The following is a 15,186-nucleotide window of genomic DNA, read 5'->3' on the forward strand; positions in this document are numbered from 1 at the left end:
CCTCCATACCTTAGAGCCAGTACGTAACGCTTCATTGTCCATTTGCTTAACCATTCCTATTCCTCACATCTTCAATTGCGCTTTTCGCACTGAGTAAACATGACGGCTTTGCGATTTGTCAGATCTGTAAGTATCAGATTCATCCAATTCAAACGGTGCTTTCGTAGTAAACCGTTTCTGTACAGGTCTGGGAGTCATTTCGGGCTACCTCAGGGTTGGAGCCTCGGTAAGTACTGACAGAGGGCTCATTTTGACACTCGAGCCCGGCGGTCGCTGAGCATATCCCTTGAGGTAACAGCTTGCTTGATAATGTAAGATTCTGCTTTTGCAACTCTTCAAAAATTGCGATTGTTGCCACTGCGATCCCACTGGCGATTAGCATCGGGCAAGCGTATCGGGATATACTAATAACCGCTCTCAGCTTCGTGTAACTGCTGCACGACCCGGAACTGTCAACTTTGAGCTTGATATCCAGAAAGAGCACACGGTAAGTCTCCCGATTGCATCTTGTTCCTCGCCATACATTAACAATGTCACTAGAATAGACTCAGCATCCTTCATGGAGGGACAATAGCCAGTATGGGTACTGTATACCGATGAGACCCGTCACCCTGTCTGCCATCTCATTGACCCTTGGGGCTAGTGGACCTTGGCGGCTCCCTAGCTGTAGCTTCTCGAGGCTTGTTCGCAACTGGCGTCTCGACAGATCTTAATGGTATGCCAGACCAGCCATACCGAATAAGCCCAAGGTTAACTTTATACTGATACGAGCTTTCTATCATAAGTAACGTACCTGAGTTCCGGAGGCAAAGTTGGCGACAAGATCCAAGCGGTTCGTTTTTCAGCTTCCCTTGGGTCAAGCTCTTTACAAGATTACTGACTTGCATGCAGGAAGTCACTTGCGATAAGTGTAAGTCTCCTACCAATGATCGGGGGACGAGTCCTCCCAGAACTATGTCATCATAGGCACATGCGCATTCTAGTCCATCGATATGCCTAACCAAGTCGACAGTCGGGAAAACCTTAGCATACACAAACATCAAGTTCATGAACTCCAAGGGTGAGGTTTTCGCAAGAGGCAGTCATACAAAGTACGTGTTTGCGCTTCACCGATAAGACCGTTCGAATAGCTGACAGCGTCGACCCGTAGGTACATTGCACTCGCCTGGAAAGACCCCAAAAACATTGTTGAGGAACTCGGAGAACGCAAGGAATCGTAGAAAAACCGTCGTATTTTGCCGTCTTACATCATTAGACTTGGTAGATTTTTCCATCACGGCTGACACACTCATTCAGGAGGCATATGTATACATAGGGTCCCCATCTGGAGAATCCGAGAAGTCTCTATAGATCGAAGCAAGTTAGGAATGCTGTTGTACATAGAAAGAATGAACATCTTGTACATCTCTCATGGCCCCGAACATATTCACCGCACTTCGGAATTTGCTTCATTTTAAGGGGCCATGGAGGCGGCAGGCACACAGCGGCTTGAAGGCACGTCACACCGGAGCTAAATCAAAAGCACCATTGTATTATATCGGATCTGGTGCCGAATATACATGAGAACTTCGAACGCAACCCTACAGACAGACTACCCAGTAGAAGGAACGATGACGTCAAGTTGCTGGCATAAATTGACTCCTGCACGGCTATTCAAGTATGCTCATGCAATGGGTCCTCCTCAGGCTCATCGCCCGCTCCAAGCATGACTTCATCCTCGTCCAACAGCTCATTGTCCCCGTCAGGCATTGCATCGTCTACTATGATGTCCTGATCACCCATGGCCTTAACCTTGGCCTGAGTCATCTCAAACACATATTGCCCGAGATGCTCCACTCCCTCCATAGGCGTACCCTGAACCTCGTCGTCCAGCGATCGTGTGGTTGGGAACATTTCGCCCGTGGTCAACATGAGTTTGTCAGGGCGCTGTAGGAGAAGGTCAAAGGCCGGCTTGAGTTCATAGCATGACTCGAACACCTCGCGACGACCGAGGATATAGAGACCTAGACGGGAACGGGAAAGAGCAACCGTAAGGCGGCGAACATCACGGAGATAGCCCACTGTGCGGGTTCGCGTAAGGGAAAGAATAACGTCTGCGCAGATCCCAGGTCAGCATAACTCATCGCGCTAGATGGTTCAACTTACAGTCGTTCTGTTCACCCTGATACTTATCCACAGTTGTTACGATCTTTGGCATGCCAAACAGTGCATTTTTAGCACATCGATGGGCAAGAACATCTTTAATCAGGGCCGTTTGGCCTGCGTAGGTAGCAAGAATGGATATCTTTGATGCCGGGTACCCGAGAAGTCGCATGTACTGATAAATGGCCACAGCGTACTCGGCTTCTCCCAGGTTCTGGATGAAGTGAGGGGTCGGCTCCCTTTCTCCGCTCCCTTGATAATCTGGGACGTTGATGAACTGATAATCGTACTGGAAGCCAGCATTCGCCTGCTTGTATTCATGAGCCGTGCGAACAATGGGCAAATCCCCAAGCTGCTTATAACGCCACCGAAAGAGTTCGGCCAAGCTAGGTCTTGCTCGGCCCTGCTGATCAAGATTGATCACAGGAACACCGAGTCTTACCAAACGTAGAAAAAGACTCTGCTCGAAATGGGCGTACTGGCGGAAAGCAAGGTTTTGAATAATTGGAGAGTTTTGAAGGTGATCGCCGCAAAGAACCACGCGTTTCAGAGGGAGCTCGCCATTCTTCATGTGTTGTAGGGCGGAGGGAACAAAACTTTCAATCTCAGTAATCTGCGCCGCCTCTTCCATCACGACGTTGTCATAGTGAAAGCCAAGGTCGGCGATTTCCTGTCGACGCATTGCCGCATGCGTAGATGTCATAGCAATGATTCTCGCTTCTTTCACAAGGAGGTAGTTTGCCTTGTCGCGGGATTGCCTCAAAATCTCAAATGGGCGAATATCCTCTAATTCAGAGAAGATCTTGTCGATATGCCGTTGACAGCCTTCCGCCACATCAAGCAATGTCTCCTTCGAAGCGGCCGGATCGAATACAGGCTGAGGGGCAGTTGAGAAGTAGGCATGGAATGGGAAAGACGAAATAATATCCTCAGTGGTTGTACTTTCGGCACGAGCGTAATCGAAGAATTTCGCCCAGGTTGGCTGGATGTAGACTGTATTGAAATATCCAGCCGTCTCGCAGGAATTACCGTGTGCGCCTTCTGCACCAATTGACGCCGCTAAGCGTGTCACTTCAGCGAGGAAGTAATTGCGGTTTTCAAGAAATGACTCGACACGGCCGTATTTGCTGTAACTAGTTTCGGTTTCGAGTTCCTCTTCACCATGGCCGAGTCGAAGAAGATGACGCTCATCGATGTCTAGGGCCACAATCTTCTGAAACAACTGATTAAGAGCTTGGTTACTGTGCGCGATCAGAAGGGTACGCTCCTTCGGGAAGTCATGATAAATATTATTGATGATTTGAGTTGCAACATCCGTTTTACCAGTTCCAGGAGGGCCAACTATCACAGTCAGTCCGGGCTGCGTGCCGGATGCGATAGCTTCAACCTGGGCTGGCGTGAAACGAATGGCGTTGAGTTTGGGAGCATCCACGGGATAGGGACCTGGGTTCGGCTGTTTGTATGTGGACACGCGTATCACTCCTGCACTTGTTCCTTCTTTTTCGACCGGGTCTCTCCGCCGTTTCTTCGATGATGTCGTTGAAGGCGCTTTGGTGGAATTTTCAACGTACTCAATTACGTACGGGGGACCGAAACTCGACGCCTCATTACCCGAGGGCTCAATGGTGCATCCTGGGAAACTCTCCACCAGGTGCTGCCAGTCCAAGAAAGTGTCTCGGAAATCGACCGACCTCAGTCGGTTTGGCAGTTCAGTATACCTGGCACCTGCAGGGTCTCCGTATCCTAGAAAGATATCCTGAATCCAAGAAGGAAGAGTAACATCAGAGACAATGAGCCTCTGTATATTCTCTAGTATCGACCTGAAATTGTTCTCCCGCCCTTTCCGTCTCGCAATCACGTTTATCAAAGGATAAATGTCCTGTTTCCCTTGGGAGGTGCGATCCTTATCAGCCTTGAAAGCGGACGGATCCAGATTGAGCAGCAACCTCCGGACGCGAGGTCGAGATTGATATCCATTCACGTGGCCCGCAACTGGTTCACGAAGTGGGCGACCCTGCTCATCAAGGACCTGGACCACTGTTGCAGTCCTGAGGTGTAACAGACTCGGAGTCTCTGCTGAGCTGTCCCTGAAAATGGAATTGTTCGCGCTACCGGGTTGGACAGCTAGAAGGAAGACGACATCATCTGGACGAAGTGAGTCCCATTCCTTCCGAATGTGATCTGCTAATCTGCCAACTTCAATTGCGATCTCAGCCCTTACAAAAGCTGGTTCTGACGAGCCTACTTTAGGAGGCGCAACCTCGATTATGGCTGGTTTCGAGATGGGAATGGCCATGCGAGAGAAGCCATCGAAACTCAGCGTCTTGCCATCGCGGCTTGATCGAGGCTGCATCCGCTTGATAATTGCTTCCATATCCTTTCGGACCTGGAAGAAAGCTTCGGAGCGATACAACAGGAACGATCGCCAAAGAAAGTCGCCAAGGCTCAAATATTGAAGATTCAGTTTCGGAATGGCAAGCGGTCGAGATCCGTCATAGGTTTCGTTTCGCAAGAATGAAGGGTCATAGAGATCTTTCTCTGTGGGCACAATGCTGAGTTGAGATGCAGTCTCTTGAAACGGTACCTTGCGCTCGTAGAATGACAAAAGTATCTCGAGATAGAGATGTCGAGTGGGCATGACCCCGGATTGTTTGGGATAATCTGTCCGGAAACCCAGGTGCACACAGAGACTTGCAAGCTCGGAATCGTTTAGGGCACTCAGTTGCCCTTCCAGTTCTGAGCGTTGCTCGATTGAGCCGTAGTTTGACAGAGCAAGGATCATCAACTTATCCTTGAAGTGCTTCATCGCGGTCCGCTGCAAACGTGCCAGCTCTTGGGAATGGCTCTCATAGACTGCGTGGGGGTCAAGAGGCTTGCCGGTGTAATCGTCGATTGCGAATCCAGAAAAATGTTTAAGAAGCTCAAAAAGGTCGCGGAAGAGGGCATTTTCAGGAGAACGGAACATTTGTGAAAGCCGTATAACCGGGAGTAAGTTGAGATCCTTCAACAACGTGTTGACGTAGCGTCGTGTGGGAAGCTGACTCTCCAAGTCCACCAGGTACTCCAGAAACCTTTCACAATAGCGTAGATTATCGGACAATTCCTGCTCGGATCCATTCAATCGCCGCAAGAGATCCAGAAGCATAGTAAAGAGCCACGATCGCTCGAATCGCATCTTGGCCTTCGCCGCCTCATCTCCAGCTTCGTACCGTTTCCCAGCTGCCCTCCAGGCTTTCTTTAAGGATGGTACCTTAGCAAGAATTCGATCCCTAGTTTCTTCGCTCGAGAGATTGTGCCAGATGGAAATCGAGACGAGAGGTGCGCACTCCTTTCGGATGAGGGCGTTCTCCAGAGATTGAAAAGCACTGATAATGAAAGACAATATGGATTGGCGGGAGAAGGTAGACAGAGAATTGTCGACGCTCATAGAGAGGATCCGATGGAAAAGGTTGGAGAAGTCGTCGGGCCTGTCTGAGAAGGTTTCTAAAGTCCATTAGCTTTTCACAGGTACCTCCGGCCTGAACGTAAGGAGACGCACCCCATATTGGCAAATGATCTCGCTGCTTAATGCTAACAATCAGCGCAATTAGTAGCACATGGTGATTGGACGCATCTTCCGAATATGTCGGCCAAAGATATCTGTAGGCAATTAGCTTCAAGGGACGTAAGAGCGTCAGTCACAGTCGCGGTGCGCACTTCTCCAGGATATTCAAATTCTCCAGCGTCAAAAGCGAACGAAGGCTGAAGTTTTCAGCTTCTAAGGGCTCCCATAAATCCTTTCTAATAACATCCTGCTTGGCTTTGCGGACCTTGGAGGTCCCAAGCCAGTGGGTTTTGGCCAGCTGGACCCATGAGCTATCCTCACGGAAGTCCTCCACCGTTGGCCGGGAATCGAGGCCGTGCGCCATAGCCTGACGTGTTTGTAGGCCCATTCCTCGATGTTGAGGACTGATTCAAAAGTACTGCTGGCGCGGGTCCAATTTATTTGCGCAAGTGGTCCGTCGCGGGCGGAAAGGGAAGCTGTTGGCGCGCGTTTAAACTCAGATGACTTCTTGGCGGCTAAAAACCGCCCGCAGAGCCGCCATTTATCATCCGAAGCTCGCGCCAAACTTACAGCCATCCTTCATCCTTTCTATGTCAAGCTTGCTCTTGGTGACTCTATGAGGATGTCGGTTGCTGACCATGATGCGATGCATATATACAGAAAACTGGTCGATGATCTCCTGAACCGAGCAGAACAAATCAAACAAGATGCGCAAATAGAACCCCCTTTAACAGAAGCTCATTTGGGCGACTCGATATGGGCGATCCAGGGGGAAGAAAAGCGATTGGTGGAACAGCTGAACCAGCAGACACGATTTGCGGCAGTTGAACTCGCGTTCAGGGAGAAGTTCTACAGTCTCCTGGTATGTCTCTGATTCAAAGGCCTAGCTATGAAAGCATGAGTGCGATGGGTAGCTAACACTGAGCTATCTGTAGGCGCACACAACAATTGACGAGCCCTCGTTTATTCGCATGTGGAATTTGCTTGACATAATCTCAATTTTTTCTGATAATGGTTGGCTCCGCTCGTCTAGTCTTGTGAACGAACAGCTATCTGACCGTGCACAGGACAATGCGAGCCCGGTTTGATATTCTGGTTGATCGAGGAGTTGCTCGATAGTCAAACCATTGATGGTTGTCGCAAGGTCTTTGATTATTTGGAGTCTCGCCGAGAACGGAATACAAAGGTTGATATTATCTTCTGTCACTACAACTCGTGCAGTAAATCCGCTGATACTGTTCCAGAAACACTTCAAGCAAAAGAGCTTGATCATCCTCAGATCCTGCAATGAGCTACTTCGGAGGCTGTCCCGGGCAGAGGACACGGTATTTTGTGGCCGTGTCTTCATATTTCTGTTTCAGAGCTTCCCGCTTGGGGATAAAAGTGCTGTCAATCTCCGCGGCGAATATCACACCGAAAATGTTACCACCTTTGACGAGATTACCAATTTAGGATCCAAGGAGAGTGAGATGGATGTGGAAATGCCCGACGCAAAAGAAACATCAACAGCGACTGAACCCCAGGGGCCTGATCATGATGGCCAACCACTGCCTCCAGCCAGCGATTCTCAGACGCTTGTACAAGACCAAGCAAAAGTCCCCAAACTTGTTGTCTCGAAAACTAAAGACAAGGATTCGGAGAAGACAGTTGATTTAGACGCTCTGTATCCCGTTTTCTGGGGCCTGCAAGCGTACTTCTCTGCCCCGACAAAAGTGTTTGACTCTCAGCATTTCTCATCCTTCAAGACTGGCTTGGAGAGCACATTGATTGCGTTCAGGAATATCAGAACAGACCTTGAGAATCAAAGCGCCAGTAAGACAGCCGAGGAAATACGGAAATCTACAAAGCGGAAACGGAGCGTGGATGGCCAAGAGATTGCGAGCAGTTTCAACCCTAAGTATTTGACAAGCAGGGACTTGTTTGACCTCGAAGTACGTTGCTAAGAGGTGGGTCTGATAATTACTTGCTAACAATCATTTACAGGTCAACGACACAGCTTTCAGAAGACACGTCCTTGTACAGGCGTTGATTCTCCTGGATTTTATGCTTTCTCTTACACCGAAAGCGAAAGCAAAACTTGCTGATTTGACGAACAAATCGGTGCTTTACGGTTTTGTATTGAACGAAGATGATGTAAGCTGCTTGACACCCCTTCTGCTTTTCCACGTTATGCTTCAACCCTTCCCCTGCGACTTTCCCTCTCGCTTCGAACACGAATTAACAGCTACAGGCCAAGTGGGCAACCAAGATGAGGAAAGCCATTGAGGAATATCTACAAGAAGGAACTGGTGGTAAATTCTATTATCGCATGGTTGACACCGTTCTTTCGAGGGATAAGAACTGGGTCCGTTGGAAAGCCGAGGGCTGTCCGCTCATTGAAAGGCCTGCCGTCTCAGTCGCAGAGTATCTAGGTGCTCGCGAGAACGCAACAAAAACATACGCAAATAAGCGCCTTCGTCCCTCGCCTATGGGTGCCCTGAATCTCGACTTTCTGCTTGAAGGAGAGTCACTATCAAGCATCGAGAAGCTGAAGGAACCGGAGAGGTTTGTACCTAGTTGCCCCTGAATTTGATCCCCATGAGGCTGACATCTGTCAAGGTATTCTGTTCCCTCCGCTGACGCGTTCATGATGGGTATCATGGATGATGAATTAGACATTGATACTGCGCAAACGAAAGAAGACAAGGAAAGTGCGATTCGGGCAAAAGCGAGTAAAACCTGGCGCATTCTACGTCTTTCCGCCAAGGGCAAACTCGCGGCCTTTGACAAAATTGATGACGGCAAGAATTTGAAGGCTCTGTTTGAAGCCCCGCAACCTCCCGAGAGCACCACTCCTCCTGCTCATGAACCGGCTTCCCAGGCTTCGGAGTCCGCAGCTAAGGTGTCCAACGATGCCGAACTCGAAACCACTGCGACGGGACAAGAAGAACAGGCGATTGAAAAGGGTGCCACGACAATTCCCGAACAGACACAAGGCGATCTAAATGATAGCCATCAAGAAGCAGTTCCCGCCGCTCCGCAGGCGACCTGATGAAAGAAAGACATGCGAGTTTTAAGTATCCTGGCGCTGAGATGAAAGCATACACTTGCTTATTTTAGAGTCCGGATTTCGACGACTGTTCTGGGCTTGTTCTGCCTACGACTACTCCATCGATCGACACTGCTCTGATGAACTTCAATGAGTACTTTGCCCGCATCAACGTCGCAACGCTACGTTGACCGTCTTTCCAGAGTACAGAAGATCTCAAGAGGATTATGGACCAAGCTGCTAACAATCCTTGGTTTGGAAATGGTACGCGTCTAATGCAAGGTACGGTCTTCAAGACGACGACAGCAAGGATTCCATCAGTCGGCCCATTGGCCAATGGCCTATGATCGTTGATAAAATCGGCCCCTAAGTCAGGGGTCGCTGTCTGGCTGGGCTGTCGATATGCTGAAACAATGTCTTCTCTACGGAGTACGTTCTCGAGTTTCGTGTGTTTGCCAGACTGCAGCAGTCACTATCAGGGGTAGAGGGGCAAAACAGGAAGCAAATGAAGAAAGAAAAACACGGTAAATTTGAAAAGCGTGAGGGGAAATGACGATAACAGCAATGCAATAACACTACTGGGGCATCTCGGGACAGGCTGCAGTAGCCCTTACTCTTTTTTTTTTTTTTTTTTTTTCCCTTCTTTTATTCTTTTTCCTCTCGAAATGTGGATTACTCTAGTACTAGTCTAGAACGTTGGAAGCCAAAGAGGGCCAGTGCATCGGCTACCGGAAATTGAAGGCGTTCAGGCATCCACAAGACCCACAGCCCGCCAGCCGGAGAATTCCTCGAGGTTTAAAGTGTGGGAGCGAAAGCTGCAGGTGGACGCATCTGGAATCAGTGGACACAGAGGCCAGCTGCGGCCTACAGCAACTTGGCAAAGATGTCATTTACTGTGGCCGCCCAGAGGAATATTCCGGAGTAAGCTACGAGCGTGGGCCCGATTCCCTAAGGGGATCAGCAACTCTAATCAGTAAAAAATCACGACTGATTGATGAAGAGAGTTCTTGCATTGGCAGGATTAACATGTTCATGACGGAGTATTCACTATTCTTTTTGGTGTCTGTAACCCACGAATAATAATCGCAATTATGATATTTATTCGATATGATATAGCTGGCATCAATCTGTTTCTCTGTGTATCGTTTCTCTTCTTCCTATTATTTCAGTGTCAAGGTGTAACTGGCGAGAAGAGTTCTTCTGTGTGTTATTCCTTCTACGTTCATTCTAACTTTCTCTTTCGAGAGCCCAGTCTCCATGACAGCGCCTCTGGGGCTCCCTATCAAGCCGTTGATGGCATTTGCGGAAATTACAGTGGTGTTTTGGGATGCTGTGTTTCAGACAGATGAAAAGCAAGCAGCCGCAACGCCCCTTAGGTAGGTCCCATGATGGCTAACGATGACCTCAATATGATCTGTACTTTAGAATATTCTACAACGACTCCTGGGAAAAAAGATACCCGCGACCAGGGGAAAGAAGGAAAGGGAGGTTCTATTTGGCGCAAGCATCTACTGGAGATCTCATTTTAATAATTGTACCTGGCCTCTTCAATGTGTTGTAACCAGCTAAGTACTATTTACAAGAAGAAAGTTATTGCAGCTAAAGCCGTTTACCAAGGATTCGCCATCAATTATCAGCAGGAATGAATAATATTAAGACTACAGAATATGCTGTGCCTGACCAGCATCAACAACCCCAGCGGCAGGATCCAAATCCATATCCCAGGTACATAGAACCTCGGCAGTGTATCCGAGACCAATGATCACCCTGATCTGAACTAATATTATTACTTGATCCCTGGAAATATTATTACCTCCATTGGGACCGAGGCATTAGCTATCAACTTAAGCGCATGGCAGACCATGGGTGATGTCCTTGCCAGGCCGTTGAACGATGTTTCATCATGGCCAACGACTCGCACGGACCAGCCTGGTCTAGCTAAGTATTTATGACAACTTGAACAAGATACATTGACTTTTGATATGATTCAATCAATCTAAGATTTCCAAGTCTCCTACTACTAAGTGGATACTCACTGAGAAACCAACGGTCTCATTTCGGAGAAGTGCTTAGCTTGCAAGAGATTCTGTCTCCTTTTTCTTGTTTTTGTGCGAGCAGTATCTACACAGATCTTCTTATGCCTAGAAACACCTGGCTGGGTAAGGGTACTCATGGCGCCTGCTGTGGATGTATGAGCGCAGCATCTACTCCTTAATCTTACTGGCTTGCGTAATGTGAGCTTCGATACCCACTGTGATGGATCCGGTTCGCTTTCCTGGGACAGATCATTTGATCCGGAGAAGGCAAATAATGGAATCACAAATGATGAGGAAAATGAAGGGATTGTCAGCAGGCTTGGCGTCCTGAGATTGAAGACGCTGCGTTGCTCACTACCTGTACTGTCGTTGATCAACAAGTCGGCGGCCAATCATTCTCGATGGACGATGTCCTCGGATCAGCTTCCCCGCATCGTTGCTCCATTGCTGGCACTGCTTACTCATTGTTATTAAGGACAAGGTACCTTTGAATTTTGAAGAGTACTACCTCTCTACTATGGATGGTGAAGTATGAACGATGGCATATCGTTTTATTAACCAGGTACGAGGGATGATGGATGAGATCCTTTGTTCTGTTGTGATCGGCCCTCAACTAGTCATGGACATCTCAAGCTACTTCAGCCTTCTGTCAACGGCTCAGCGCTTGTGTTTGACACTACTTGAATTTTTTGAGATCTCAATGCTTCCTGGCTAGTCGTTCAAGGATCATGCCATATCTATTTCCCCGGTGAAGCTTGCCGAATCTTGAGATCTGCAGTCCTGTCGCTAACAACACACTACATTATTTCATACACAGTACTGTACGGACGACGGATCTACCACAGTAGGTACCTTACGAAACCCCTCCGTACCTTACAGATGCTAAATGCTCCGGCGGCTCTACAACTCATTGATTGGGTAAAATCGCACAAGGGACTGTGCTGTAGTCGGGATCTCAAGCGAGAACACCGTGACTTGTGCCGCCGCGATGAGAATTTCTTGTCAAGCGAGGCTGCTTATGATTCCTTCACCTATCTGCCCCATTTTCCTGGAATCTTCTTCCTCACGGACGAACTAATCAAGGGCTATCGACAAGATAAGTTTAGCTTGTTATTGCCGGACCGTCACTTGCACCGGACAGTGGGAACTGTGGTTACATCCTCCTACTAGTGACAATCACTAAACCATTTTCGTCAGTATTCCGGCTCTACTCCGTATAAAGTGCAAAAAGAGTAAGGTACCCTATCAGACTGAGACCAGGACTTAGGTACGATTACGAAGTATGGAGCAACCTCTTGTCAATCACTGCTTTCCTTAATCTCGATCTTCGATCAGGGATTATCCGAGGATTTGCCACGATCATGACTGGCTGATCCAATTGGGCCTATCCTCCGCTGTTGTGAACCGGATGGCGGAAATTATTTGGCCGGCCTTGTCTCATCCACGTAGTACGGAGGATGAAATACGTCCGTAAGTGTGCCATATCATTATCCATCCATCATTTCTTCCGTGGACATTAGTTACTGCGATGCATCTTATTTTGCGCTCTTTTCGTCGTTGACCAGGTGTCGTTAAGCTCCCAGACCATTCTCCTCCTGAAATTCCTCGTGTCTGGCGTAGAAACACAAGCCACCACCGTCGTACTCGGGATTTCTTAGCTTGACATGCATTACCTGGTGCGTTCGGACCAGACTTCAGAAACCAATTTGCTTCCTTTTGAGTTACTAAAGGTTCCTCGCTTAAAAGAATTCATGCATCTCCAAACCTTGGGTGCATGATTTTTTTCCCTTTTTTTCCCGCTCCCTCCCCTCTTTTTCCTTGCTTGCTTCCCCTGTATCTAGCCGCCCTCTCATCAATACTCTTACATACATACATAGTACATACCTACCTTACTACTTTACCTACCTCACCATCCATGGAAGTGATGCTACGTATTTGATTGTTACACTGAAGTGACAGACGCAACCTGACCCACAGATCCCACCTTCTCTCCACTTTCGGAAGAGGTCCTCCATTTGTCTTTCCACCAGCACGGCTTCTCAGTTTCTCCTTCAATCATATCAACAGACACTGCTCGTGGGCCAGCTACCATGATGCTAATAACGATCGATCTTGTGGAATGGTAACTCCATCGTTTTGAAATCAATTATTCCACACTACGTATCTGGTCTTTAGCGTTCTCTGATTCTGCGTTATCAACGCCTCGGCCTGGTTTACCCTCATTCCTTCCACAGTGCCCAATAAGATTTCGAATTGTGGATGTTTCCATCGTTCTCTCTCAAATTTCTCAAAATATACGCTCCGTGGATGGGCTTGACACGGATGTTTCAAGAAGCTCCTGGTGGAGATTATTTCATATTCTTTATTCTCATGGTCCACTCCCCCCTCCCCTCTCCTCGAAGAACCAAGGTGGAGTGTCTATGCACTAGCTACTAACGATGCAATCGCATGAGGCGGCCATGGTCAAAACCGTTTTATTGACTAGCTGCAAACTCGGCTTGGGTATTATTCGGGTTAGTGCCACGCTTGGTTCATTCTCTGCATCTAGCAGGCTTCAGGTCGCTAGGTGCATGGTCCGCTTGGTGGTCATTCCTGAGGTGCACTCCGCCCCGTTACAATGGGAGCATTGATGTCGTGACCCTTGTCAGCTTGTCGAAGACACACCACCAGCTTGGATGCCTGGTCAATGGCTCATGTTCCTCCGCGAATCCAAGCTATGCGCAAGTTAAAAGCCAACTATACTGAATCAGGTTACTGGTTACTGACAAAATTCCCACAAACGTTCTGTCCTAGACTCCTAGTTCTACATCCAGTTAGTTGCAGGCGGCATGCAATGCCATGCATGTGCGTACTTGCAAATACCATCGACACTGATCATTATGCCTGTGAAGGGTGAAGACATTTTAGGATTGTTATTGCATACAGTCCGGTAAGTATTTCTTGCTTAATGAGTGCGCGTGCAATGTCCCAGGGTTCGCTCATACATGACCCGAGGCAGATTAAATATGTCTAGGTACGGAGTACTAGGTACTCTTCAAGTTTAAACTGACCGACTGGCTCCACTACGCCAAGGGTCAACCGTGTCTCTTTCAGTCTCTTCGATTTCCTATCAATCCAGTCAATAAGCTCTCGGTTGGTCCTTCGGTTCCAAGCCACGAGGGGGCAAAAAAAGGGAGAAAAAGAAAAAGAAAAAAGTAAATAAAACCAAAAATCATCGGGAAATAGAAAAAAAAAATACAACCGAACTAAAGGAAGATGTACTCCTATGGTATCATCGATCTCCTCGCTTGACCTCTGGAACAGGGCGGCCGCCCCGGGTCTCCGGCGGCTTATGGAGCCAATGCATTGTTAGCGTCTTCGGTACGTCTTCCACATGGTGTCCCAAAGGACAACGAATTCTTGTTGGTTTCTTACTGGCACAGTCTCAGATTTCGAATACAGTACAGAGTACGGTTCACAGAGGACTTGGTATTTCACTGGAGGGCAGAGGCTACATAGCAGCGTCCAGGTTGCAGAGGAGTTACTGCAACTCCTCCTTTTCAAGCGACTGACTAAGAGGCCGTACTCGGCACCAGTTCTAGTCAGGCAACCAGGGTCTATTTACCCTTTTAAACAACCGTTGGCCAGAGAAAGCATCTCTCCAGTCAGGTGCGCGTCTCTAGAACGACACTTCTGCTGTTCCAGGCTTCCATTGACCCGCAAATCATCTTGCTGGTGCCACTTCCCAGGAGCGGCTTTTTCAGTCCCTTGGGGAAAAAAAGAAATATCTCTCATACAACGACACTTGTTGCCGAACTGTAGCTTTCTTTTAGCGGTCTAGGTTACTGTCGTACTCCGTACTCATCTGCTAATTTCTAACAAGAGCGCCTGAACCTCGATCGTGAACTTACTCGCGTTTAGTCCGGTCTCACTAACCTTAGTGACCAGAGATAATCAAAGCCTCCGTACTAGCCGTTGCATGTGAGTACGTCTCGGTTTGTTCATCCTCTTCCTTTTCCCTGTTCTTTTCTGCTATCAAAATTAGTTTGATAATCTAGACGGGTCTGACATGAGTCGTCGTTCAGTTCGCCACCATGCCTCCTTGCGATACCCGCCTCGCTTCCTATGACGGATTTCAATCTTCCTCCTCTATGTAGGCGAGTTCGTAGTTGATATCGAGACAATTCCCGACAGTCGAACCAAGATCTGTAGTGTCTTTGGTTACGGAAGATGTAATAATAACCTTGTTGAGGTTTTGAACCTAGGAGAGTCATCCCCCTAGTCATAGTACCTTGGCTCTGGATACCTAGTACCTTAGCTTTCCGGCTGTATCCATCAGAAAAAAAACGAATGCAACATCAGCGAGCCTTCAACATGGAGAAATTTCTCCGTCCCCCTGTCTAGTCAGCTTGCCGCCACTTTCTGTCATCTTGGTGTTTATGTTGCCTCTTCCCCTC

At 48.2% G+C, this 15,186-nt stretch overlaps 3 protein-coding genes across 3 annotated transcripts; 2 read left to right on the plus strand and 1 right to left on the minus strand.

Moving 5' to 3' along the window:
• Window positions 1-99: 99 nt before the first annotated feature.
• Window positions 100-1,220, plus strand: Asppvi_001052 (PaaI family thioesterase; the record flags this gene model as incomplete). Its single annotated transcript, XM_043297356.1, has 10 exons — window positions 100-126; window positions 186-226; window positions 299-311; window positions 422-487; window positions 546-588; window positions 644-715; window positions 786-832; window positions 892-910; window positions 1,013-1,091; window positions 1,151-1,220. The coding sequence occupies 10 exons, from the start codon at window positions 100-102 to the stop codon at window positions 1,218-1,220; spliced, it is 477 nt and encodes a 158-aa protein (XP_043153291.1).
• Window positions 1,221-1,653: 433 nt separating this feature from the next.
• Window positions 1,654-6,074, minus strand: Asppvi_001053 (RNA helicase aquarius; the record flags this gene model as incomplete). The annotated part of the gene is made up of 4 exons (XM_043297357.1): window positions 1,654-2,093; window positions 2,146-5,625; window positions 5,681-5,781; window positions 5,839-6,074. The coding sequence occupies 4 exons, from the start codon at window positions 6,072-6,074 to the stop codon at window positions 1,654-1,656; spliced, it is 4,257 nt and encodes a 1,418-aa protein (XP_043153292.1).
• A 234-nt stretch (window positions 6,075-6,308) lies between these two features.
• Window positions 6,309-8,717, plus strand: Asppvi_001054 (THO complex subunit THO1/HPR1; the record flags this gene model as incomplete). Its single annotated transcript, XM_043297358.1, has 7 exons — window positions 6,309-6,548; window positions 6,622-6,700; window positions 6,754-6,872; window positions 6,931-7,617; window positions 7,670-7,819; window positions 7,917-8,230; window positions 8,285-8,717. 7 exons carry the CDS (start codon window positions 6,309-6,311, stop codon window positions 8,715-8,717), a joined length of 2,022 nt encoding a protein of 673 aa, XP_043153293.1.
• Between the last annotated feature and the right edge of the window lie 6,469 nt (window positions 8,718-15,186).

Source organism: Aspergillus pseudoviridinutans, assembly GCF_018340605.1.
Source record: "Aspergillus pseudoviridinutans IFM 55266 DNA, scaffold_1, whole genome shotgun sequence".
NCBI lineage: Eukaryota > Fungi > Ascomycota > Eurotiomycetes > Eurotiales > Aspergillaceae > Aspergillus > Aspergillus pseudoviridinutans.